This window comes from Melitaea cinxia, chromosome 28, assembly GCF_905220565.1.
Source record: "Melitaea cinxia chromosome 28, ilMelCinx1.1, whole genome shotgun sequence".
In the NCBI taxonomy this organism is placed as follows: Eukaryota; Metazoa; Arthropoda; class Insecta; order Lepidoptera; family Nymphalidae; genus Melitaea; species Melitaea cinxia.
The window spans coordinates 8,289,927-8,317,068 of NC_059421.1; the positions used below are offsets into that span (position 1 = coordinate 8,289,927).

The following is a 27,142-nucleotide window of genomic DNA, read 5'->3' on the forward strand; positions in this document are numbered from 1 at the left end:
CACAGAAGAAATATATATATATATTAAGATTCTATATGTCGGCTTAACCCGGATAACTTCTTTTTAACTTGTTTTAACGGGATTGTGATTTTTTTCAACTTGCAAGTAGCAGCCAGTTAAGTAAAAAAGATTAAACAATACGCCAAGTGTTAAAACTAACATCAAATTGTCAAGTTCGATGACCCTAGAATAGGGATGTGCTACTTTATTAATAGTCCTTTAATATGACAAAAAATAATAGTACAACAAAAATGTGTATGAAAATGTGCGAACTTAAATGTCTCTTAAAAGATCATTTTAAATTAATGTGTTAAAAATGAAATTCTCGAAAATGATTTTATATGTCGCCATTTTTATGTCTTAATGACGTCACATATCATGTACCAATCAAAGCAAGTATTAAACGACTACTCCTTTTTTAATTACAAAATTACAAATATAGGAAGTTTGTATACTCCACCACTTTTATCAATTTCCTTCGTATCTTTTCCATCAGTTACATTGACCAAAACATCTGATTCTACACAGTTTAAAATAATATGCAACAAAAAAAAAAAAAAACAAACGACTAGGTAAAAATTAAAAATGCTTACAGCAAAAAGTTTCAATATTATTAAATCTAGTAACCCTAAGTAACATCTGAATCACCACTTGTCGTCTTCCTGTTGGCGAGGGTATGAGACGAGCCCAGCACATGTACGGACAGATGTAATCGCGCTATTTATGTACATACTTTTTGTTCTAGACTCATACATACTACCTATAATATTGATTGATAAAGTTAGAATGTGTTTGTATTAAATTATATATACCTACATTAAGAAATATTTATATTATTTGTCATTAGGTGGGTTTAATTGTTTTGACTTTAGGATCGTTAATTTTAAATATAAAATAGTATTAGTCATAAATATTAACTGATTTAAAAAGTAACAAAATTTAAATTAAGTTTATTCTATTATGTATTTGAGTGTTTTTTTTAATATGATGTCAAACAAGTACACGGTCTGCTTGATGGCAAGCGGTTACCTTAATCATTGGACACTTACACCACCGGTAGCATAGCAAGCCTGTTGCCGAGCCAGCCCTCGACTATTCAGAGGCCCTGGCTACCTTACTCAACACAGGGATACAAACCCACTTGAGAGAAATGTTATTTGACTGTGATCTTCTGTAAGGTTGAAGTACTTTCCCAGTAGTGCTGATCCAGATTTTGAGTACAATAATCTGCTGTTCCCTCTTTCATAGGACATAATTACCCACAAAGTATAGTTGGTTTTTCTTTAAAAGCTGATTTTATTATTTACTAAGCTGTGCCCGCGACTTCCTCCGCGTGGAATTTAACAAAAAAGTTATTGTTTAGTTCCAAGAGTTATAAAATAAATAAATTTCTAAAATAATAGTAGCTTAAGTTACTCCTTATTACATCAGTTACCTACCAATGAAAGACCCATCAAAGTCGATCCAGCCGTTTTAGAGATTAACCGGAACAGACAGACAGACAGAAAATTTTTTGTAAACAATGCTATTTTGGTATATTTACCGTGTATACATAAATGCATTTAGTAAAAGCGTTTATTTTAATATTACAAACGGACATTCCAATTTTATTTATTTGTACAGATGACTAGTATTAATAATACCTAAGCACATGATGTATTAAAAATAATTGTCTCAGGTAATTGTTTCTCGTAATTACATCGCATGTCTTCTGTTCTTATGTTTAATTTCACTGCGACCTTTTAAACTAACAAGCTGACTGAACGATTAAAATTTTATTTCAGTCTTGACGTGTTGGCTACTTCGCACGGTTTCAAGGCATTTTCAACTATATTTATATACGAATTAGTGTGTTTATTGAGAGTCAGTGAAAACTTCGCGTGGTCCGCTTGGGTATTTGTTTTTAGAAAAAGTTTAGGTCTCCTACGTGCTTTTTTTTTTTTTTTTTAACTTTCACCCGATTCTGTTGTCGTTTTAATCGATATTATTTTGTGCTGTAATGTCAGGGAAGTGAAATAGTATAAGTAGTTTCTTACTGTCTGATTTTTTGGTCCAACTAATTACTGGTTGCCTGGTTGGTCTAGCGATTGTGGCTTCGATCTCTGCTCAAAACAGATGTTCGGGTAACAGACGTGTACTTCACGATTTAGGCAAGCATATTTGTTGTTTTTCGGAATCTTCGACATATGGTTCAAATCCTGCTAAAAGGCGTTTTCGAAATGTAATTTAAAAATGTCCGTCTTAAGCGTAGCTGCTTATGATAGGATGACCTCGTTTTTATTTTGTAAAGAGTTGTACATTTCAACTGAACTAACGACCATCGTTTAACAAAAGATAGAAAAATGTAAACACTGTGTAAACTCTTATTTATTTTTTCAAATCTTAAGTTCTAATAGTGCATCTTGTATACAAAACAATTACTTATATAGGGTAGCCATTTGGTCCTATAATTGCTCATGGTTTCATGACGAGTTATTGACATCCCTTTTCTATATAACTATACTAACATACTACGAACATCAAACAAGCTTACTGCTCACCTGATGGTTAGCGATTATCGCAGCTTATATATTCAACTCGACACCCCACCCTCAGGAGCTTTTGTCACCTTACTCACCATTCACGAATACTGCAGGCGCACATCAACTGAATCTAGCCCTAGCAGTCGTAGTGTTCCATTTCCGCTAAATAAAATCATTGTCTAGATAATAAACATTTTTGTCGATATGTATTTTTTTATACTACAAAGTTTCTGATGTAATTGCAACTCCAGAAACATTGCAAGCGTGTTGTCAACCCGTTTGTCCGTCTATGTTTTGTGATTGATTTTTGTCTTCAGACACAATATTGTCATCCTTTTTTGAGCCGTTGGTTGTACCTTACTCTAGTTTTATAGTTTTTTTTTATATAAGTTTTAACATCCATGGGCTCTTAAGTGCCCACGCCTTTTTTATTTAAATTTTTATTTTGAAAACGTAGAGGCGTATTATTTTCAACACTGCATGCTTCAAATTGCGAACTAAAACTTATTTTCTCTAATTCGTTGGCGAGTCCAAAACTGACCGTGAGAGATATACATATCGCATGCTTAATGGAATACTGACTTAACTAAAAAAAACTCATATTTTGGGAAATCGCAAAAGAAGATTTTGCTAAGACGACTCATCCTACTTCTTGATGCATAAAATGAATACTGATGATTAATAATCACGACTGATTGTTTTTTTTAACTTTTGATAAAGTAGTGATCAAATCTGCGTGAAAGAAATGCCAAAAATATTATATTATGCTATCATTTTTTTTATTAAAAAAAATAGTTTTCAAGTTAAGTCAGTTTTTCATTAAAAGTAAAGCAAATATTATTAATGCAATTGTTCTATCGAGTTTTAAGTTTGTTTCATTTTAAAATATTTATTTTTTATAATGACTCATTTAGTATTTAGTCTGTACATGATTAATATAGTAAAACACGTTCAGATATTGTGACACTTTTTTCAAAATGAGCAGATAGTGAATAACTAAATATCGGCCATTTTCAATTATTTAAATGAAATACATAAGTGTATATATCTATATAGCCTTTTATTGCAGTATTTTTCAAAACAACATAGAAATAGAAAATAAAAAAAAACATAAAAAAACTTCTAAGCAGCATACATTTTTTCAGTCTTATTTATCAATATCAAAATCAAGTCGGTTAATTACTGAATTTATAAAACAAAATTGCCTTACCCTATTTAAAAATCTAGCAGTTCTTATAAAATTACTTAAAATATACCCACATTTGTTATCTTACAAATTAAATAAAATATTATTGTCATGATCAGTCTTATTTAAATCACTAGAAAACATAAAATAAAAATTTCTAAAACGAACATACTTAGTTAAATTTAAAGGACCTTTCTCTTTGGATTAACTTTGGTAGTAATAACAATCAATATATAATATCAACCAATATTAAAATTGCTATTTTATATAATACTATAATGTAGGTACACTATTAAAGAATAGAGTTATAAAAGTCGGAATAAAAATTTGGGATCAATTTTTTTTCCAGTAACTCTCTCAGATCTTTCTTCTTAACATTTTTGAATATCATATCAAAAATTGACCGCTCCAGCGGGGTTCGAACCCGCGTCTCCGACGTACCGTGTCGGCGCTCTAGCCAATTAAGCTATGGAACGATACACCCGCTCGAGCGAAATTTTCGATATGATAATTTTAAATTACGGTTTAAGCGAACCGTGGCGCCGTCTATAGTGAGCTCTTTACAGAAACCCGTAACTATTCAAAGTTTCATATTACAATGAAAATCTTTGACAGGAGACGACACCGTGCTATTTTTAATATCTAAGATTTTATTTTTGTGTTACCCACATTAGGAATTCTAAACATTTTTGAATATCATATCAAAAATTGACCGCTCCAGCGGGGTTCGAACCCGCGTCTCCGACGTACCGTGTCGGCGCTCTAGCCAATTAAGCTATGGAACGATACACCCGCTCGAGCGAAATTTTCGATATGATAATTTTAAATTACGGTTTAAGCGAACCGTGGCGCCGTCTATAGTGAGCTCTTTACAGAAACCCGTAACTATTCAAAGTTTCATATTACAATGAAAATCTTTGACAGGAGACGACACCGTGCTATTTTTAATATCTAAGATTTTATTTTTGTGTTACCCACATTAGGAATTCTAAACATTTTTGAATATCATATCAAAAATTGACCGCTCCAGCGGGGTTCGAACCCGCGTCTCCGACGTACCGTGTCGGCGCTCTAGCCAATTAAGCTATGGAACGATACACCCGCTCGAGCGAAATTTTCGATATGATAATTTTAAATTACGGTTTAAGCGAACCGTGGCGCCGTCTATAGTGAGCTCTTTACAGAAACCCGTAACTATTCAAAGTTTCATATTACAATGAAAATCTTTGACAGGAGACGACACCGTGCTATTTTTAATATCTAAGATTTTATTTTTGTGTTACCCACATTAGGAATTCTAAACATTTTTGAATATCATATCAAAAATTGACCGCTCCAGCGGGGTTCGAACCCGCGTCTCCGACGTACCGTGTCGGCGCTCTAGCCAATTAAGCTATGGAACGATACACCCGCTCGAGCGAAATTTTCGATATGATAATTTTAAATTACGGTTTAAGCGAACCGTGGCGCCGTCTATAGTGAGCTCTTTACAGAAACCCGTAACTTTCTTCTTTTTATCTTTCTTCTTATTTTCACTTAGCTCTTGTTTTTGTGTGTAGACATTAGTAAGTATAATTTCACTCAGAGGCAGCATTTTCTTTCTTTTGTTTCTAATGCTTACTTCCTGGTATTCGTTTTCTTTGTAAGAATTTTTAACGAAAAATGAAAAAGGTGTATCTCTGTTAACTTTTATCACCTTCAGGTCATTCCATAATACCGTTCTTCCGTCTTTGGTTTTATTAAAGTTAGGACCCCAATCTTCTTGAAGTTTTTTCAAGTCTATAAATGATTCGAATGTCAGTTCATGTACTGAAAATTTCTTGCCAGACTTCTTTGCATTTTTTATTATGGCTATATATTGGTGAGGAGAATATATTGGCCCAGATTTTAAATTTTTTGCTATCTCTTTTTCTATGAGGCTGTGAATATTGTCACCCTCATTTTGGGTATGGCCTTTTATTAGGAATTTATGAGTGATAGATTGAATGTTAAGATGAGTGACTGCAAATAGGTAAAGAGCTACTATGAATTTATTTTTGTTTTGACCGAAACAATTATCTGAATATAGAATTAAATTACACCTATTATCATTTGATGATTCAGCCGACAACTTTTCAAAAACTTTTAGTAAACAAGATCCAATTTCATTGGCCCCACGCTTAGCATCAGTCTCATTCCAAAAGAAACATTGTACATCATCATACGAATCTTTTAGCTGGCCGTCAACCTTTTTGTTTAAAGACGTCACTGTGAAGTTATAACTATTTAATTTTGATCTGTAATAAAATCCTGAGGTATCTCCTTTAGGAGATTGCAGAACAGCTTGCAAATCGAATACAAGAACTTTATTTTTATTATCTATTTTACAGCGGTCATTGTATTTTTCTCGGCGGCTTAATGTTTTTTCTTCTAAGTGGGTATCATACGACTCATTAAGTAATAATTTCTGTTCTGGCGTAGAGTTTGTATATTGTAAGCACAAATCGCATTGATCTTTTCTTGGTCGGAAGAATGATATATTATAATCTTGTGTAAATATTTTATAAAATGTACAGTATTTACCAGCTGCTTTATTGTTTTTATTTTGAGCTTCTACAAAGTCCCTGAAAAGATCTGAAATTGTTTTCCCTCCATCAATGTACTCACGAGTAGAATATTGCCTAATATAATGGGATTCAATCCTCGGTATCCCATCTATGAACTGTTTAATGTCGGAGAGTAGTTGTTCATCAATCTTTATATGATTGCTGTGCTGCCCTCTCTGATCTTGTGCTAAAATTCCGTGTTTATCTATTTTCTCTTTTACAGTACGTATAACACGATCCGAAATATCTAAGGTTTTAATAAAAAATGTTTTACAGACACGTACTGATTGCCCGTTCACTAAGAAGTGGAATGCTTGATTGCAATTCCTGGGATTGCGTGCATTTGTATATTTATATCTTGGGGTTATATTGCTCATACAAGACATAATAAAGGATCTTTGAGCATTAACCTGGCCGAGATTCCAGTACATATCAAAAATTATCTGTCTTTGTTCTGCAGTTATTTTTTCATAGCATTTGAGCCTACATTTAACACCACAAGGTGGTTGAACAGAACGAGATTTGATTGTTTTATTTGTCTTACTAATATATTGCTTTCCAGTATTTCTTAGACTTTTTGCTTTATTCTGTTTCCAGTTTTCTTCGTTTCGCTTGCGTTTTCTTCCTTTCTTTGTTTCTTCTTGTGATGTAGTATTTGCACTGAATTTTTGATTTATTGAAATATCTGTCGTTATAGATGCATCAGTGTTTCTTTGTTTGGATTCCTTTTCTGCGGTTACCTGAGTGACGTTTACTTGTGTTTTACTCTGTCCATTAAAGGATTCTGTATCGGAACTATCACTGGAAGATTCTGAAGACGATGAGGACGAGGAAGACGAAGAAGATGATGAACTACTTGATGACTTTAACGGACTAGGGTGTACTGGTATTTGTTTTTTTTTTGTACTCGGAACTTCGTATGTTGGATCTTGATCACTTAAATCGACATCGCTTTGTTCAGAATATATTATCTCGTCAGTGCAATCATGGACTAATGTTGTGTTATGAAGGTGATTTTCATTATAGACTGAATGTGAAGTTGCCGAAGAATGCATCATAATATCAAAATAATTCTGAAGGTTTGAGTAACACTGATTTTCGGGCTTGTTTGTTATATCACGTAACATCTACAACAAGAAATAAGTATTTTGGTATTAAAAAAAAAAAAAACAAATATCATACACACAATTTTTGAAGTCTTGAAGTCATTTAAGATAGTTACCGTAACTTTAGTTGTAGGCACTGATTCGTGTCCTTCAGATTGTGTTGCATGATCTGAATGATTTTGAGCCTCAACAAGCTCTATCATCTTTTTGGACCTATTGAATGGCATTGTCACCCTATAACATAAACAGTAATATTATAAGCCTTTTGTACATACTTTTATTGTAATTTGTTTTTAGTAGTACACAGACTTAATATAAAAATTTGCAGGCACTGAAAAAAAATATGCATTATAATTCATTATTTTTATTCAAACAAAGACTCAACTAATATAACGGCTCCTAAATAACAATAACTTTTAGTAGTAAACAGACTTATACTTGAATATCAAAAAGTATTACATTAAGTAATGGTTACATTTTAATAGTAAACTGCCTCAAGTCCTAATGGGCCACGAAAAATATAATAAAGTTTAATGATAAACTGTCTTAAGAAGTAATGTTCCATATAACTTATAAATAAAATTAGCAATAAAGTAGCCTAAAATTTAATTCGTCAGTACTAAATTACGAAATTTGATATAACTTACCTTTAAATTTAGTAGTAAAAACGCTCAACAACGATTCGGTCTTCGTTCAATAAAATAATAACAACTTTATTCCGCAAGAGCCCGACACAAACTGGCATGAGTCGTTGTTCCGCGCAAACACAACGAAAAATCCCAAAGAGTGAAAGAGACGGATATACCTCTGGAGCGTTGAATATTTGTAACTTCGACATAATTCAAACGGTAGACGATAGATGGCGTTTATAGAAGCCTGTCACTGTACATAACTTAATTCTGACCTATGTACTAATGAGTCAATTTTCCATTAAGCATGCGATATATACCTATATATATACATATTTAATTATGTAGGTTAATAATTAAGACAATTATTTACGACTACGGTTTTTTTCCTTTTTTTTATGCTACTTACTAGTTTTATAGTTAGAAAACCTGAAATGTTTTCAGACTTATAATATAATAGATAAATAGTCAATTAGTAACGTTGTTCACCACGTGTCGCTGAGGTCAAGGTGGGAGGTCAAAGATCTCATCTACTCACTAATTAATTTCGCGTCGGCGTTCGTTATTTGCGATCTCGTGCCGCTATTATGTGTTCGAATATGTACCTTTTAGGGTTCCGTAACATAATAATTGTTTAATAATTGTTTTTGTTCTCAGATAAAAAAATATACTTTGATATAAATGCACATGATTAAAGGTAACTTAATAACTACTTCTCATATCTCGCTCTAATTTACACGCACTCACATCAACTTTCAAGTAATAATTGTATTTGCTCTCAAACGAAGAAAAACCGACTTCAATTATATCGACAAGTAATACAACGTAGGTAGACGAAAAAACAGTCAAGTGAATACGCATTATCAAAGATTACTCCAAAAGTTGTAATCAGATCTCGATGAAATTTAAATCTGACCACATGATAAACATCGGCTTTCGATTAAATTAAAAATTATCAGAATCGGTACACCCAGGAAAAAGTTATGCGGATTTTTGAGTTTCCCTTGATTTCTCTAGGATCCCATCATCAGATCCTGGTTTCCTTGTCATGGTACCACACCAGAGATATCTCCTTTCCAACGAAAAAAGAATTATCAAAATCGGTTCATAAACGAAGAAGTTATCCCCGAACATACATAAAAAAAGTATATATATATATATATATATATATATATATATATATATATATATATATATATATATATATATATATATATACGGTCGAATTGAGTAACCTCCTCCTTTATTTCGTCTGTATTTGTACAAATTAATTTTTTGAGTTACATATAATTATGTTCTTGTGGGTCTCATCACCTTGCTTTGGAGTACGTAAAGCTGTTGGCCCAGGTTGTTATCATGGACAGCTGATAGCGATCACTACTCATAATAGGGAAAATTTCCGCTAACGTGCAGTGAAGATGCCGCAGTTAGCTTCAAACTTTGTTCTATATTATGGAGAAGTGGCTTATGCCCAGTTGTCGGACGTTTACAGGTTCATTCAAATCAAGTTGAGTCAATAGGATTCATCCTTACTCTCTTTAATATTACGAAGAATTAAGCTCTGCTGCAGTTGCTTTACTGCCCGTGATATTAGGAACCTAATTATGGTTAGTTTCAAAACAGCTATATATACTGTACTCTTGACTGTAGACGTGGTATAATTTTTTGATTGTTCACTCTACTTTAAATAAATTATATAGATAATAATAGACCTTTGGTTTGTGGAAGTAAAACTTTTTTACACATGCTTGACTTGGGGAGTTATCTGGTGAATGCATGACGAGAGCGTTACGAAAAGTGTGATCGGACGAGGTGAACGGAGCAAGACAGAGATGCGAGCACACGTTTTCTTACTCTCTTTCTCTCATAGCCAGTTACGTTTCGTATATCTAGGACATAGTGCAGGCCTATCACTAAAGAAGTTTTACTTCAGTCATGTAGTCTAAAGCACACTCGTTTTTTTAATGATGAGTATTGTAATATGGTATGGTATTTTAATTTCCCATTAAATCGCATATACTTACATTTTCAGTTTTACAAACCTTTAAAAGAGAAAAAAATCTTTATTTTTACATATTACATAGGTACGGAATACTACGTGTGTGTAAAACTCGTTCATGACTGGTGTTGTATTTGCTCGTGACATAGAGCACAGTGTTGAGAATATAAATTTGATTTTAATTCTTAACGTACCTAGGGTTTTTTACGCGGTACCGTGGTCTTGTGTACCGTTAATTTACCTGAGATTAGCCGAACTCCACCGTTTTACCTTCGGTAAATGTGTGAACAAATAGATTTAGCTACGCTTTTACTATAATTTATAGAGCAATAACAAATTTTCCTTATGGGGTATCAAGATGAAACGTACATCAGATTCTAACATCAGGTATATATAAACTTTCCAGAGTTATAAGCGTGAAAACTGCATCTAATTACCCGACTACGGCAAAACCAAAAGGGGGGTTATAATTTTAGCAGTCTATGTTTGTATTTGTTTATCTGTTCCCTCTTATCTCCCAAACTTCTTTTCATATTGAGACAAATGAGGTATCAATAGAAGCGTCTTAACCGTCCGCTGGTTATAGGCTATATAGTGTCACAACGTGGCGCCCTCTACTGGACATTAAGTCATCACTCTGAAGTAGTCTGTCTGAGTACTGAAAAATTTTATTATTATTATGATGCCAAGGCATGAAAGGGCTCAATATAGCACATTTCAAAAATATATATTATTAGCAATGTCTCGTGGCTTTTCTTGTATATACCCGATAATTAGAAATGATAATATCATACACAGTCCCAAACTAGGAAATCTGCTATAGGTCCACGATAAAGGAATAAGGACCAGATAACTGAATATCATAATAAATGGATATATATTATATAAAACACACAGAAACTGGACAAATATATTAGCTCTTCACCGACGATCTACGTAAGATTGCCGGTGTAGGCTGGATTAGGATTGCGGAAAACCGGGATGTCTGGCGCGAACTTGGGGAGGCCTATGTCCAGCCGTGGACTGCGATAGGCTGAAGTGAAGTTAAATCTAAATAAAAATAATTAAAAATAGAATAAAAACTAAGACCTATCGCCAAGTATGTTAAAGACGAACCTAATAAACCATCTAAAATTATTTACATATAAGCGTTCAAGTACTCGTATCGTATATATCGTACTAACATCCTATCGGGGATTTATATCCGTCCCTTGTAACCTTTAATACTATTTATTCTTTTTTTTTATGTCACTAGGTCGGCAAACAAGCGTACGGCTCACCTGATGGTAAGCGATTACCGTAGCTTATAGACACCTGCAACACCAGAAGCATCGCAAGCGCGTTGCCGACCCAATCCCCAATCCCCCCAGAAGCTCTGGTCACCTTACTCACCAACAGGAACATAATACTGCTTGAAAACAGTATTATTTTGCTGTGATCTTCTGTAAGGTCGAGGTACTACCCCAGTCGGGCTGCTCCATATTTTGAGCAGGAAATTCCTGCTGTGCCCTACCTCAGTTATTCACGGAAAATTGAAAATTAAAGGTATAAACCATTAAAACGAAAATTAAGTGATGTCAATAAAAGCAACGACGACCGACGACCGCTCTGGTGTAATGGTGCGTGTGCCGTCTCGGCGGCGCATAAACACCGAGCGGTCACGGGTTCGATTTTCGCTCGGAGTGGATATTTGTGTTTATACAAATCTTTATTTCCGGTCTGGTTCTTAGTTACGTTCGGAGGGCACGTTAAGCTGTCGGTCCCGGTTGTTATCATGTACACATGATAGCGATCGTTACTCATAGTAGGGATTATATCCGCCAACCCGCATTGGAACAGCGTGGTGGATTAAGCTCCGATCTTTCTCCTACGTGGGCAAAGAGGCATATGCCCAGCAGTTTTTACAGGCTGAAGCGTGATAAAAACAAATATATACCTGCTAATATAAAATACTTATATTGAGCGAAGTAACGTGTTTGTATATTTGTTACTCTTTTTATTTAAAAAAATCAAATCTCAAAATCTTTCAAAGAAAAAATTACCATAAATGACGATATTATTTTAAAGCAAATTTTTTCCCGCAAAATTTATCATAATATTATTGTGTGAAGTTTCAATATCTCAGATTCAAAGCGGGATATTTATATGAAGCACACCAGATTTTTAGTTCGACCAATACAACTGCGAACAGCATCAAATTTAATTCGGTAGTTTTTGGATGATACGCGAACTAATAAACAGACAGACAGACAAAATGTATTATAGGCTTCTATTGGCACATTGAAGACCACACTATTTCTTAACTATCTATGTACAGACATATATAGTTATAGTTTTATTATAGGTATGGATATCTCATCATTAACTTTTTCAGCTCAAAGAAAAAATTCTTGCCATACTAAAAACCCAATCTGTATTAAAGTTGCTTTGCTCAATTTTTCATCATTGTTATACCTCCTTATCTCCGATGTTATGATCTAATCTGTCTGAAGCTGCTAATGTGGAGGTAATTTTCTTAATCCTCTCGTTTTCCTCGTTAGAGCGATTACTATCTAACCTCCGTCAAGGACGGATCAAATCATGTTGGATTATCTGACTTTGAATGTATATTTTATCCTTCAAATATTAACGAATAGATTTGAACAGATTATATTATGTTAAAACAGGTCATTATCAGTGACGTAGCGAGCTTAACTCGCGCCCGGGCACAGTACTTTTGCCCCCCCCCTTTCGAAAACCACGTAATATGTCCAGCAATTTTTTGTTTTGCGGAGCATTGTGCGCCCCTTTGTGAGTAGCGCCCGGAGTATGATGAGCACAAAATTAAACAAGTAATTTTTCCAATTTTTCTTTAGCGAAACAATTTGTCAATTACTGTCAGAAAATTTTCGACGAGACAAAAAGATTCGTCCAAGTAATTGATGATCACAAACAGCGCTTAATCCTTAATAAATAGAATTTTGAAGTAAAGCTTCTTTTAAATTGTCGTGAAAAAAATCTCTCGTAGGCTACAAGTTTCAAGTTTCACTTCTGCTTGGGCACACACACTTTTTTGAAGTGAAACTTTTTTTTAACTTAAAATTTATCATTAAGGTCTTTCCATACACATAATTATGTCAATAACTGTGTTTGCTCGCAACATAAAAAAACCGACGTAGTCGTAGTCGGTTAAATAGTCAGATAAATACTCATTATTTATAGAGATAACTCAAAAAGTACTCGTCACATCTCGACCAAATTTAAATAGGATCACATGACAAGCACCGCGTTCTATTAAAAAAATCACCATAATCGGTTCACCCACTACAAAGTTATGAGGTAACTAGCGAACGCGCGAAAAAAAAACCGACTTCAAGTACATCGACGAGTAATACAACGTAGATCGACGAAAAAATTGTCAAGTAACTACGCGTTATAAAAGATTACTCAAAAAGTAGTTATCAGATCTCGATAAAATTTATATGTGACCACATGATAAATATCAGCTTTTGATTAAATTAAAAATTATCAAAATCGGTACACCCAGTAAAAACTTATTGCGGATTTTCGAGAGTTTCCCTCGATTTCTGTGGGATCTCATCATCAGTGCCTAGTTTCTTTAGCATGGTACCAAACTACGGATATCCCCTTTCCAACAAAAAAAGAATTATCAAAATCGGTACATCCAGTAGAAAGCTATTGCGAATTTTCGAGAGTTTCCCTCGATTTCTCTGGGATCCCATCATCAGATCCTAGTTTTGTTATCATGGTACCAAACTAGGGATATCCCCTTTCCAACAAAAAAAAGAATTATCAAAATCGGTACATCCAGTAGAAAGTTATGCGGTATAATACAACGTAGGTCGACGAAAAAAGCGTCAAGTAAAAACGCATTATTAGATATGTTGCAGTCAAAACTCTTAACCAGTCAAAAGCACTATTGACTAGCAAAATCAGTCAGAAGTACTTTTGACCGTTTGCTTTAGTCAATAATACTTTTGACTAAAATAGCAGTTAAAAGTACTTTTGCCCAATGGAGCTGGTTAAAAGTACTTTTGACTAAATGATTCCGTCAAAAGTGGTTTTATATTACTCATTATTAGTGGAGAACGTGCTGATATTAGAAGAAAAATGAGTGACTACGAAAAGAAAGAAGGCGTTTTTCAAAGAATTTTAGCGATGGAAGATATGAAAGATAGTCATTTCAATGTGATGACAAAAGAAAAATTTAAAAAGTTTGTAATGGATGTGGAAGAAGCAAAATTTAATGAAAAGGAAACACCATTACAGTACAGTAGACTACAACGCTTTAACACATTGAAGTTTGTGGTATAAAAAAAATTAATTACAAACACAGAACCTGTCAAATATTTTTGCCGGCTGAGGAAATCTACGACATTATTGATGCTGCTCATATTTCTATAGGGCATGGTGGTCGCGACAGACTTAAGAATGAAACGGCAAAAAAGTACGCTAATATTACAAAAGAAATGATTAATATATATTTATCAATGTGCGAAGTATGCCAAAGGAAGAAAAGCAAGAAAAGGATGGGTCAGGTTTAGAAACCGATCCTGCACACTGAAATGAACAGCCGCTGCCAAGTCGATCTGATTGACATGCAGTCGCAAGAAGATCGTGGGCATAAATTTATTATGGTTTATCAGGATCATTTGACTAAATTTATTCACATCTAACGAGTTAATAGTGCTTTTGACTGACGCTTTTTTGAAGTTAAAAATACTTTTGACGGACAGCGTCAGTCAAAAGTATTTTTAACCGCGAATTTGCAGTCAAAAGTACTAATAACCAATAATTTTCAGTCAAAACCACTTTTGACCAACTTGTCCAGTCAAAAGTACTTTTGACTGATTTCGCTAGTCAATAGTACTTTTGACTGGTTAAGAGTTCTGACTGCAACAGATATAAGTCGAAAAGTAGTTGTTAGATCTCAAATAAATTTAAATGGGACGAATTGGCATACACTACCTTTCGATTAAAAAAAAATTGTCGAAATCGGTCCACACGGTCAAAAGTTCTGATGTAACATACATAAAAAAAAATACAGTCGAATTGAGAACCTCCTCCTTTTTTGGAAGTCGGTTAAAAACTATATTTTTTTGCTTCGGTATCGATTGTAGATCACACCCCAAGTATTCTTTTAAAAAAATATTCAATGTACAGTTTTGACTTTCCTACCATTTTATTATATGTAAAAATAGATACAAATAAAATACAGTCGTATTGAGAACCTCCTTTTTTGAAGTCGGTAAAAACATAATGTAAATTAAAATATCTTCTTTCCAGGCGAAACGTCTCAACGGAAACGGTGAACTTGCCGCCATCAAGGTGATCAAGTTAGAACCGGGTGATGACTTCGCGATCATCCAGCAGGAGATCCTGATGATGAAGGATTGTCGTCACCCGAACATCGTCGCGTACTACGGCTCGTACCTTAGAAGGGATAAGTTATGGATATCAATGGAGTATTGTGGGGGTGGAAGTTTGCAGGTAACAAACTCATATAATGTTATTGATTATTTTACAAATGAATGCATGACTTTCAATAGGACCCAAAACGCACTTTATGATTTTGCTAATTTACTTTAGAAGTAAGTAGAATCAATGACATTTTAGTGTTAAATACGTCATTTCATTTTACATTGACGTGCAAAACAAGGAATCGTTTTAGCATATACTTTCAAGTTTTATGGGTCATCTATAATTTATGTCACACTTTAAGGGGGGTGGGGAGGGAGGCGACAAAGTGTGGCAAAGGGTGGACAGGAGTCCAAAAATTGTATGACACCACATTTCAAAATATAATCTATCTAATTGTAAGTAACGAGGACGGTTGAGGGGTCAAAAAAAAGAAATTTTTGTGACTTAACTTATGGATGGCTCCTTATTTTGATTAAAGGGTACTTGTGAAATAATCACGTGTTGCTCAAATGACGACTGCTAAAATGCTAACCAAATTAACCCTTACATATTCACAAACAGACGAACACGTAGCTGCGTGTTTTGATTCAGCTATGCATAGGCCTCTTTTTCCGTGTAGGAGGAGGGTAGCCGCGTATGTAAGCCGGGCATGTAAAGATTGCTACTCTGCTCATAATATAGAACGGAGAACATCAATAACAAACAATAGTGAGGAAAGAATGAAATGATTAATGATAATGGTTTTATGATTCAAATATCGATGTAATTTTGGAAGATTTGATATTCTTGTAGATTATGTTGAAACTATATTTCTTACTTCCTATATTAGAAGCTAGCTGACTCGGCAAATTTTGTGCTGTCCATTTTTTTTTAATATATCGATGGTTTTTAAGATTTTCTTTTATACAAATTTCATCCGTACAACACAAAGGAAGAAAGAAAGAAATTTATTTATGTCCATTACACAAGTCACAGACATAAAAATAAAACAAATTTTGACCATACACAAAATGGAAGGAAACAATAATTACAAATGTAAAAGAAAAATTGAAATACACAAGTGACGTCTGCAACTGTTTTAAATCTTTAAATAAATTTATATTATCTCTTTCCAGGACATCTACCACGTAACGGGTCCCCTAACAGAATTACAAATAGCGTATATGTGCAAGGAGACCCTTATGGGACTGTCATATCTACACAGTATGGGAAAAATGCATAGGTGAGTTCACTCAATCTTGAAATATTACAGATACAAGATGACGTAAAAGTATTTACTAGTCTTTTGAATCAGATGGCAGATATCCTAACCGCGCCACTTACGTAATCCACAGCGGGTTCGATTTCTGCTTGAGATCAGATTGTAATATATATAATACGATTGTTTATGATGTTACAGTGTATGACGATAGGGGTAAAACTATCAGCTAATATATATAGTTTTAATGATAAGTTTTAGTAGCGATTAGAAAAGTCAAATTTATCAACAAAAAAAAGTATTTAGTACTACTACTAAAAGGTTAATAGGAATTGGTTTCCAATTATTTTAAATAGAATTTAAAACCTTACTTAACATATATGTATAAAAATGCACAAAAAATAATTGACTTGTAATACGTCCATCATTTTTAAAGAATTTGTAATGAACCTCATAGTACAAGATACAATATTTGTGTGTACTGAAAATTACACAAATGAATCATCGTCTACGTAGTCGAAGTCCATCAAATACTTATTATTAGGGCTAATTCAAAAACTACTAGTTAGATCTCGTTCCACTTTAACAGGACTTGATAAGCTCAAATATAAAAAAAAAATATCAAAATAAGTACATCCAGTAAAAAGTTATGAGGTAGCACACATGAATAAAATAAAATATGCAGTTTAATGGGGAGTCCCCTTGTCAACTTGAAGTATAATGAAAATCAGGACCTTTTTAATTTTAATGTCGTTTAATATTAATGATTTATACATTTCAGGGATATAAAAGGCGCAAACATTTTACTGACAGAATGCGGCGATGTGAAATTAGCAGATTTTGGAGTGTCAGCACAGATTACGGCCACCATCAATAAGAGAAAGAGCTTTATTGGTACACCGTACTGGATGGCGCCTGAGGTAATCTAATATATAAAATTCTCGTGTCGCGGTGTTTGTAGATAAACTCCTCCGAAACGGCTTGACCGATTCTCATGAAATTTTGTGTGCATATTGAGTAGGTCTGAGATTCGAACAACATATATTTTCATCCCCCTAAATGTTAAGGGCAGTCCACCCCAATTTTTTTTTAAATTTTTAGGTAAATTTTTTTTATTTTTTTATGATACAACATTAAAAATACATACAACCCTAAATTTTCAACCCTTTAAAATCAAGCCCTATTTTTAAATAGCGTTTAGCGGTAAGACAACGTTTGCCGAGTCAGCTAGTATCTTTATATATATTCATATGTATTTGTATATAAAATTGAGGTACGTGAATTAGGGTAATTAATTAGGACACAACAAATAACTTAGTCAAGATGTTGAGCATCTCAACTGGGAACCTCGACCTTACAGAAGATCACAGCTAAATAACAGTGCTCTCAAGTGTGTTGTGTTCCTCTGTGAGTGACGTAGAGAGCTCATGGGGAGGGTCAGGTAAGGTCGGCAACAGCAATCATTCTGGTATTGCATGTATCTATAGGCTACAGTGATCGTTTACGATCAGGCGGCCCATTGTCCACATGTTTGCAACTACACAGGTATAAAAAATGGCCAAATTAGGTTTTTTGTCAAATAAAAATCAGGAAAATCATGATAGTTTTTGAGTTTTTATGATATCTATAATATAAAAATGAGTCGCTGAATGTGTTGCTAAGCGCAAAACTCGAGAACGGTTGGACCGATTTCGCTAATTCTTTTTTTAAAATATTCCTTGAAGTACGAGGATGGTTCTTACGGAGAAAAAATTAAAAAAAAAAAAATTTAAATTTCCTGAAAAAGTCTAAAAACAACACTTTTCTATACTTCCATACAAAAGATTTGTGGTAATACTTAAAAGTCACTGTTAGGCGATACGAAGTTCGCCGGGTCAGCTAGTTACATATAAAATAACATGCAATATAAGTTTATCTGTACACTTGTGCCCCAGAAATTAGGTATTAGGTGAAACCTTCAGTTTTAATAATTATTCCACAAGTAACAAACTACCCGGTAAGACAAGATTTTAAAATGAGTTAGTTGATTATATTTTTCACTTTACTATTGTATATTGACTACATGATTATTGTATTAACTTTACGCTCGATTTTATGTCAAACTAGCTTTACCCGCGGCTTCGCTCGCATCGATTTTTTTTAAATAAAAAGTATCCTATGTTACTTCTAATACCTCCAAGAATATGTGTACAAAGTTTCATGATGATCGGTTTAGTAGTTTTCGCGTGAAAGCGTAGCAAACAAACTTATATTCACATTTATAATATTAGTAAGGAATTGATTTGTTTAGGCCCACTGTGTTATCTTGTCTATAATTTATTTATTCAATACTTACAAATACAAGTAAATCTGTAATTAATTACTTACTTAAGCTACAAATAATCACATTAGTATATATTATAAAACTTTCCTTGACAAAAGAAAACTTTTAACATTCCAGGTAGCAGCTGTAGAAAGGAAGGGTGGTTACAATCAACTCTGTGATATTTGGGCGTGTGGTATTACAGCCATAGGTAAGATATTAAACTTCATATCTGTAAAATAAACTTTAATCCTACAAAACAGTTAAAAAAAAATAATTAAAATCTCTAGTCATTAGCTTTTCTGGCTAGGCCCTTATTATTATTTTTTTTTTAGTAAAATACGAAAAATAATTCAATAAAAATACCAATTCCATAGTAAAGACAAAATGTTTTTATTGATTTAAAAAAATAATAAACAAATATATGAAAATATTTTCTTTTACTAACAATTATAAACATATTTTCATATATTTGATTTAATATCTTATATACATGGAAATCTGTTTATATATTTTAATTCAAAATTAATTCTATCAAATCAATTTTAAATTATAAAAGTTTTTATTTTCAGAGTTAGCCGAACTCCAGCCACCGATGTTCGAGCTACATCCGATGCGTGTGTTGTTTTTAATGTCTAAATCGGGATTCAAACCGCCTCAACTCAAAGAAAGGGAACGTTGGTCTCAACTATTTCACGGATTTCTGAAACTAGCATTAACTAAGAACCCTAAGAAACGACCCACCGCTGAAAAACTGTTGCAGGTAACATTATTGTACAGTATCATTATAAAGATATGTATTATTATTACATCATTAAAAGGAAGGCTTACTATTAAGACTATTTTATTTTTAATGGAGATAACTCCTTATATAAGGCTCTTTGATATAAGGCCTGTGGTATGGAAAAAGTATATGAGGAGGGAAATCTGCCCTGAGAGTAAAAAAATACCTTACTTTTGGCACCGGTCGCTGATAAAGCTATATGGTGGATCATTTTATATACCAGATAAAAGCTTATGAAATATTTTTCTTTCTAATACACATTAATGGAATTCCACAAGGACTTACTCTAAGACCCGTTTTTATATTCGCTTTCAACAATGGTAACTCCTATTAAACGTGATTTGTTATACTCATTTCCTATATTTACCTATAACATACATACATATATATGTATATAACATATAATAATAATAATAATATGTTGATTTCACAAACTTAGAACTATATTACAATGATAATGTGGTAACAATATCAGAGGTAATGAGATTAGCATCTGTAACCGAACTAGGCATAGCCTGTATTTCGGCTATCAGCACCATTCCCTTCCAGTAATTATTTATTTTAGCATAATAGGTGCCAGGAAAGACCAGGCCAGCCAACAAGACAGTGCCAGGTATACATATATTAGTTATATTTTTGATAACATTTTTTTGTTTTTGATTTCAGCACGCATTTTTTCAACAAGACATGAGCAAACGTTTAGCGATAGAACTCCTACAAAAGTATTCGAACCCGCCCAACCACTGTAACAGTCAAGAGTTAGACGATGATGGAGTAAGTATTTATATAAAAATCAGAAAAACCAGAAAAAGGTTATATGTAAATTGTATTAATAGAACTTAATCTAAAAATTAAATCGTGTAAGTAAACCAAAGAATGTAACGAATGATAAAAGATATAATAATTGTGTTTGCTGGCAAACGAAAAAAACCGACTTCAATTACATCGACAAGTAATACAACGTAGGTAGACGAAAAAATAGTCAAGTAAATACGCATTATCAAATATTACTCCATAAGTTGTAATCAGATCTCGATGAAATTTAAATATGACCACACAAATCAAAAATCATCTAAATCGGTACATCCAGTAAAAAGTTATGTGGATTTTCAAGGATTTCCCTCTTTTCCTCGATTTCTCTGGGCATCGTGGAGATCCTGGTTTCCTTATCATGATACCACAACTGGGATATCTCCTTTCTAACAAAAAAAAAAAAGAATTATCAAAATCGTTTCATAAACGACGAAGTTATCCCCGAACATCCATAGAAAAAAAAACAATATGAGGTCGAATTGAGCAACATACTCCTTTTTTGAAGTCGGTTAAAAGCGGTTTAAAAATTATTATCATAGATACCTTTACTACGTTTTATTAATTGTTTTTTTCCGTTTCACATAATATTTATTGTATGAATTAGTAAATGCGCGCTTTTTCGTTGTAATTTCTTTTTGTAAACAAAAGATAATATTTGTTTATCTCCATAATCGATGTCTATAAATAAAGTGTTATCATCAATATTGTGCTAAACATGTATGTTAATGTCGTCTACGTCATCAGGCATTATCAAACGTACCTCAACGTATCGCGTCGCGTCAAACACGCGGTCGTCCACGATCTTTGTTAGAGCAACGCCCACCGCCTCTCGAACATTCGCTTAGGTAAGATTAATATAATTGATTATACTAAATATTTTCAAACTATTTTATGGTGTTAAGTTTTATGGGTGTATTATTAAATAACATAATATATTAGTAAGTAATTAAATTACATAGAAAGAAATATTGTATATTGTTTCTAAAGTAGTAACTCCTGCTTCTATTTGACTAACTTTTTGTATCACTCCCTCACTCACTCACTCCCTCACTCACTCACTCCCTCACTCACTCACTCCCTCACTCACTCACTCACTCACACTCACTTCAGCCTATCTCAGTTCACTACTGGACATAGGACTCAACGAGTTCCCGCCAAAAATGGCGTGAACTCATGTGTGTTGCCCATAGTCACCACGCTGGGCAGGCGGGTTGGTGACCGCAGTACTGGCTTTGTCGCACCGAAGACGCTGCTGCCCGTCTTCGGCCTGTGTATTTCAAAGCCAGCAGTTGGATGGGTATCCCGCCACCGGTCGGCTTTTTAAGTTCCGAGGTGGTAGTGGAACTGTGTTATCCCTTAGTCGCCTCTTACGACAGCCACAGGAAGAGAGGGACTGGCTTTATTCTTTACTGCCGTAACCACACAGCTGCAACTTTTTATATGTACAAATAGTCTGTAGTTTTGTCTTAATTATGTTTTTTGCTTGTACCCATTCTATTTATCGCACCCAGTAAGGCGTTGGCCATTAATCACTGGGGGCCCGAAAAGGGAAAAAAATCACGAAATATCCCAAAGAATGGGGCTGTAATGAGATACCTAAGCTTAAGGCATAGTTTTTGGGTAGTATAGAACCCCACCAAGTATTATCTGCGGGGTAGAGAATCAAACAGCTGCTCAAATCCTCACAATTAATGGATGACTCCTAAATGTTAAATATAAAGTAATAAAAAACGGTATTGAACCAACGAAAAGATTGTCCGACGGGTGCATCGAGTTGAGCGGTGCCACTTCGAATGATTTGTAGTTTCTTCTTTTTCTTAATTTTTTTTTTTTTTTTTGTTGAATTTGCTAGAAGTTGAAGTCAGTAAGGCAGGAAAACAACATGATTCAAACAAAAGAACGAGTGTGCTTTAGACTACTTTGAAGTAAAACTCACGAAACATAACTCTCTCTTTCTATCTTTATTAACTTATATCTCTCAAGTTTCGTTCGCCTCGCCCTATCACACTTTTCGCAACACTCTCGTCACGCATTCACCAGCTTACTCCCGTCAAGTCTTAGTCAAGCGTGCGTGAAGAAGTTTTACATACGTCCTGTCCACAATAAGCAAAACTCAATCCTTAACTGACAGATTGTCATCTGAAGAGGAGAGGGAAGCGAACCGACGCTCCGGTGTCTACGATGACTCTCCGATCATAGATCTGGACGCGGACGACGACCTCAACTTGTCTATGCCGAAAGTGATCAACTTCAGCGCGGAAGTCAATCGGTGTGATGGAGATACAGTCAAGCGGAATGGTAAGTTTGTCCATTACATATACGAGTAGAATGTTCGGAGCGTTATTTCTGGATTCAACGATTTTATGCAGTAGGTGTCCAGCATATAACTTAAACTTGGACGGTTTTATGCAGTGGGTGTCGGTCATTTATAGGGTCGTCCATTGATCGCGGAAGGCGAACGTGGGGGGGGGGGGTCGTTCGTCAAAAATCACGAAAAATCTCCAACAAACACCTCTCCTTAATAACCTTAATGTCTATCTATAAATTTCTTTCTTGCTTGCTCGGCTTGGACGGCTTTAGGTGGTAGATGCAAGTAGAGTAACTCTTATATTCAGACGAATTAATGCTAGAAAAGGATTTTTTTATATGAAAGGGGTATGTAGGGGGGACGAGCAGATATCGACCCTTCGTGTTAAATGGTTACTGCCGGTTAGAGACGTCTGCATGTGAAACCATTATCTTAATGGGCAAGTTTGACCATGAGAATATAATGATATTTTTATCTTATGGCAAAAGTTAAAAATATTTATTTATTTATTTATTTACTCTTTATTGTACACCACAATATGCAAATACAAAATAATAATAATACAGACGACTTAAGAATGTGTAGTACAAGAGGCGGTCTTATGGCTAGTTAGCCATTTCTTGCAGACAACCCGCAATAACCCGAAAATATGTTATTAATTTTTATAAATTGTGAAAAGCATTGTTGACTAGCTAGCTCTGCGGTCACCAACCCGCCTGCCCAGCGTGGTGACTATGGGCAAAACACATGAGTTCACGTTATTTTTGGCGTAAACTTGTGGAGGCCTATGTCCAGCAGTGGACTGTTTAGGCTGTAATGATTGTTGACTAGCAAACAAAATTATTCTTTTTTGGTGTAAGCAATCAAGACATTGATCTTTTTTTCATATTACAGTATATCACAGACAAACCAGCGAAGATTGGAGCGTTGCGTCTCTCATGAGTTGTCCAAAACACAATCCACTGACTCAAGATTTGTCAACCGACAGTATGCCTTCCAGCGAAAAGTGAGTCATAGACAATTTTGACTTTTTTCTCTCCACCGCTTACAGATAATAAACCTTCTGGGGTTCATTGTTTCACATTAAAAAAAAAACTAGTGAGAAATTATCGTTTTACATACAATTTATTTTTTTCAAATTAATAGAAATATTTAAATTTTTGTGACTTTTAAGTAACTACCCTTGATTAATAGATAAATAACAAAAAAAAAAAACTCAATTCAACTAATATTCTTTTTTTAAAGTTCTGTATTAAAGAATAACGATGAACGTCTGTAAAATGATAACTTGTCACAATTTTTTTTTTACAATTTAGGTCAAATATTTGTCTATATATTTATATATTATTATTTATGTTATAGCAAGTGGTGTCGGGTCGTCACTGGTGACGATATTATGAGAATGAGTTTGAGGTATAGGATCGATTTTTTTTTTACTTTTTTTTTCTTGCGTTAACTTCTTGAGGTTTTCTAACAGATAAATGGAAAGGTTTGTTGAATCTGTGTGGCGCGATCGGTTTTTTGATGGCATTTCTGGAATAACTGTAAATGATTCGAAGTTTTTTAGCTGTGACTAACAATTGATCAGTCAATAATTTTCGCTTTTTATTTTTCTAAATTGACCTTTATTATTACTAATATGTGTATACAAGGTAGGTCAAGTTAGAGGCATAAAATTATATATACATACTACGTACAATTTGTAAGCTTTTGTCTAAACTACTGCTTAATTGTCAAAAGAGTAACTGCGAAGTTTCTTGCCGATTCTTCTCTGCAGAATCGGAACATTCCGAATCAGTGGTAGCTTTACTTCTACAAATATAATAATTTATTTTTAAAGTTTTAATTTGTAAAATGATTCAAAAATGCTCATGGGCATATTTTAATAAAGTTTTTTTTTTTTTTTTGTATACAGCTTATAAATTATAAGTATTTAGAATCTGTGGTTATATTTAATGCCTCTCGCTTGTACTTATCTATATATTTCAGTGTATATAAATGTACATATGTATAAAATTATATGATTTTAGTTGAAACACGAATCATTTCCAGTTATTTCCATCGCTTTGCTGTAGGCTGAATGGCAGTGTTATAGGGATGTTCAAAATTGCACAAATGTATAGAAAAAGACACGGTTTTTTTTTAAAGTGTCGAATGTTTTGCATGTTTTTCTATATGTGGAAATAACTGTTTTTTTATTGGCTTTACGTCCATACAACTGATACATACAGACACAGAGACGTCGAAATTTTTAAAATATTTTAGGACGACGGTTTTTTGGGTTTGAATTTAGATTTTTCAGGACATATAGCAAATTGTTTGAAATCTGATTTTATTTTTTATTTTTGTATAAAAAAAAGTTGTTATTACACTTACATAAAGCACCCAAATAAATTAGAATTTATAGAAAAATTCAAAAATCTGATATTTTAGTTCCTTGGTAAGTCAAAACCAATACTGAATAAATCTATACTAATAAATGGAGAACCGGTCTACTTGTTCGGTTATACCGCGAAAACTATTGAACCGATCGGAATAATACTTGTACCATAAGATGAAGCGTGTTTCGGAGAAGGTTTTAGTATATGACATGTTGGTGATTACTTATCGTGTAAAAAATATGAACGGACAGAGGTCGAGAGTTTTCAATATTTAGGCATTCAATAAATATTACTAGCTTGCAAAACATATTGTCAGTTTCAATAATTTGTCTATTTCCGATTTTGTTTATTATAGATAGAATTTTTGACAGAATTCGTATGGAGATAAATAAAAATAAAAGTTAGCGTCTTCGGTGCGACAAAGCCAGTACTGCGGTCACCAACCCGCCTGCCCAGCGTGGTGACTATGGGCAAAACACATGAGTTCACGTTATTGTTGGCGTAAACTTGCGGAGGCCTATGTCCAGCAGTGGACTGCAATAGGCTGGAATGATAAATTAAAAAAAAAGTGACTGTCTCTATTCAGCTAAAATTTATTACTTCGAAGTATTGGTTAGAGGAATTTCACTCATTATAATGACACAACTTTTTCGGAGGATCGTCCTCCCGTGACTGCTGTAAAGTGTCCGAAACGTCGGGCATTTAAATGACTTAATAAACCGCGATAAAATCCGAAAAAGTTGTCTTATTATAACATTAAAGTAAATACTTTCTACTACACACGTCAGCGCTGAGTTTCTTGATTATTTCAAGCAGAAAGAGTTTGCATTCCGAATCAGTGTTAGCTTAACATTAACAATGATTAATTTAATTTAAATGTTATATACTTGTTACATGATGATTCAAAAGCGTTCTCGAAGGGGGGTTAAAAACGAGGGTAGGGTAAAAAAAATGATTCCATATAATTCTTCTTCTTTGTCTTAGTAGTTGTTATTGCTACTAACACACAAACATATAACCGTTAAATTTAAAAATAAATGTAATTAAAAATGTTTTATTTTTTCTTTATAATATTAAATTGGGCGTAAATAATAATTCTTCTATAAATTCTCAATGAATAATCTTCTCTTTTAACATCTACGTTCTTCTACTCGCTTGTTTTGCGACTTCTCTTGCTTTTGAAATAACAAAATACTTGTGTATGTATTATCATATATAATACATAACTGTGAGCTAACGATGCTTTTGATAAATTTATTCTAAAATGTTTTTATATCTGTCCGGAAGTATTGAAATGAAAGATTCATCAAAATTTGTGTTTTTTTTTTTTAAATCATACTCTCATGTCCCATTTGGACATTGGATCATATTCCACCGTTGGACAAAACCTTCTACGGGTCTTCATTGGATTACTCCGTATATTGATAAGCTGTCTACCTGTAACTTCTCCACTCACGTGGATTTAATTTTTGTGTACGAAATTGTAATTTATAATATAAAAGTACCTAAGTTACTTTAAAATTAGTATATAATTAGCTATATTCCTTTAAAAGATCAGTCAAAATCGTTTCCTGTTATTTTTTGCAAATAAAAAGACAGTCAACTGTAATTAGATCAGTTAAATAAATAAATAAATAAATAAATAATAAAAACTTAATAAGTTACTCTAATATCACACACACAATTATTCTTAGAGATTTACGAAGTACCATATAAATGTTACCCACACCAATTTACTGCATACAATACCAGGCTTTATATCACAAACGAAAGGTTCATAATAACATAAATATCAAGGGGTCGTCTATACATCGTTTCTCTTGTTTTAGGAGCCTCTTGCAATATATTGACGAAGAGTTAATGCTCAGGTAAACCACACTTGCATGACCTCCGTAATATTTGTTCACA

The 27,142-nt window shown here is 33.6% G+C and overlaps 1 protein-coding gene across 1 annotated transcript in view; it reads left to right on the forward strand.

The window, feature by feature from the left end:
- Positions 1-27,142, forward strand: part of LOC123667469 (mitogen-activated protein kinase kinase kinase kinase 5) — a 65,058-nt gene that overhangs the window by 26,641 nt on the left and 11,275 nt on the right. Inside the window, exons 2-10 of the mRNA XM_045601364.1 lie at positions 15,314-15,517; positions 16,564-16,670; positions 17,428-17,566; positions 19,087-19,159; positions 19,521-19,711; positions 20,399-20,506; positions 21,290-21,390; positions 22,677-22,843; positions 23,748-23,859. Of these exons, the coding sequence (XP_045457320.1) occupies positions 15,314-15,517; positions 16,564-16,670; positions 17,428-17,566; positions 19,087-19,159; positions 19,521-19,711; positions 20,399-20,506; positions 21,290-21,390; positions 22,677-22,843; positions 23,748-23,859 (1,202 nt within the window). The remainder of the gene's footprint in view (positions 1-15,313; positions 15,518-16,563; positions 16,671-17,427; positions 17,567-19,086; positions 19,160-19,520; positions 19,712-20,398; positions 20,507-21,289; positions 21,391-22,676; positions 22,844-23,747; positions 23,860-27,142) is intronic.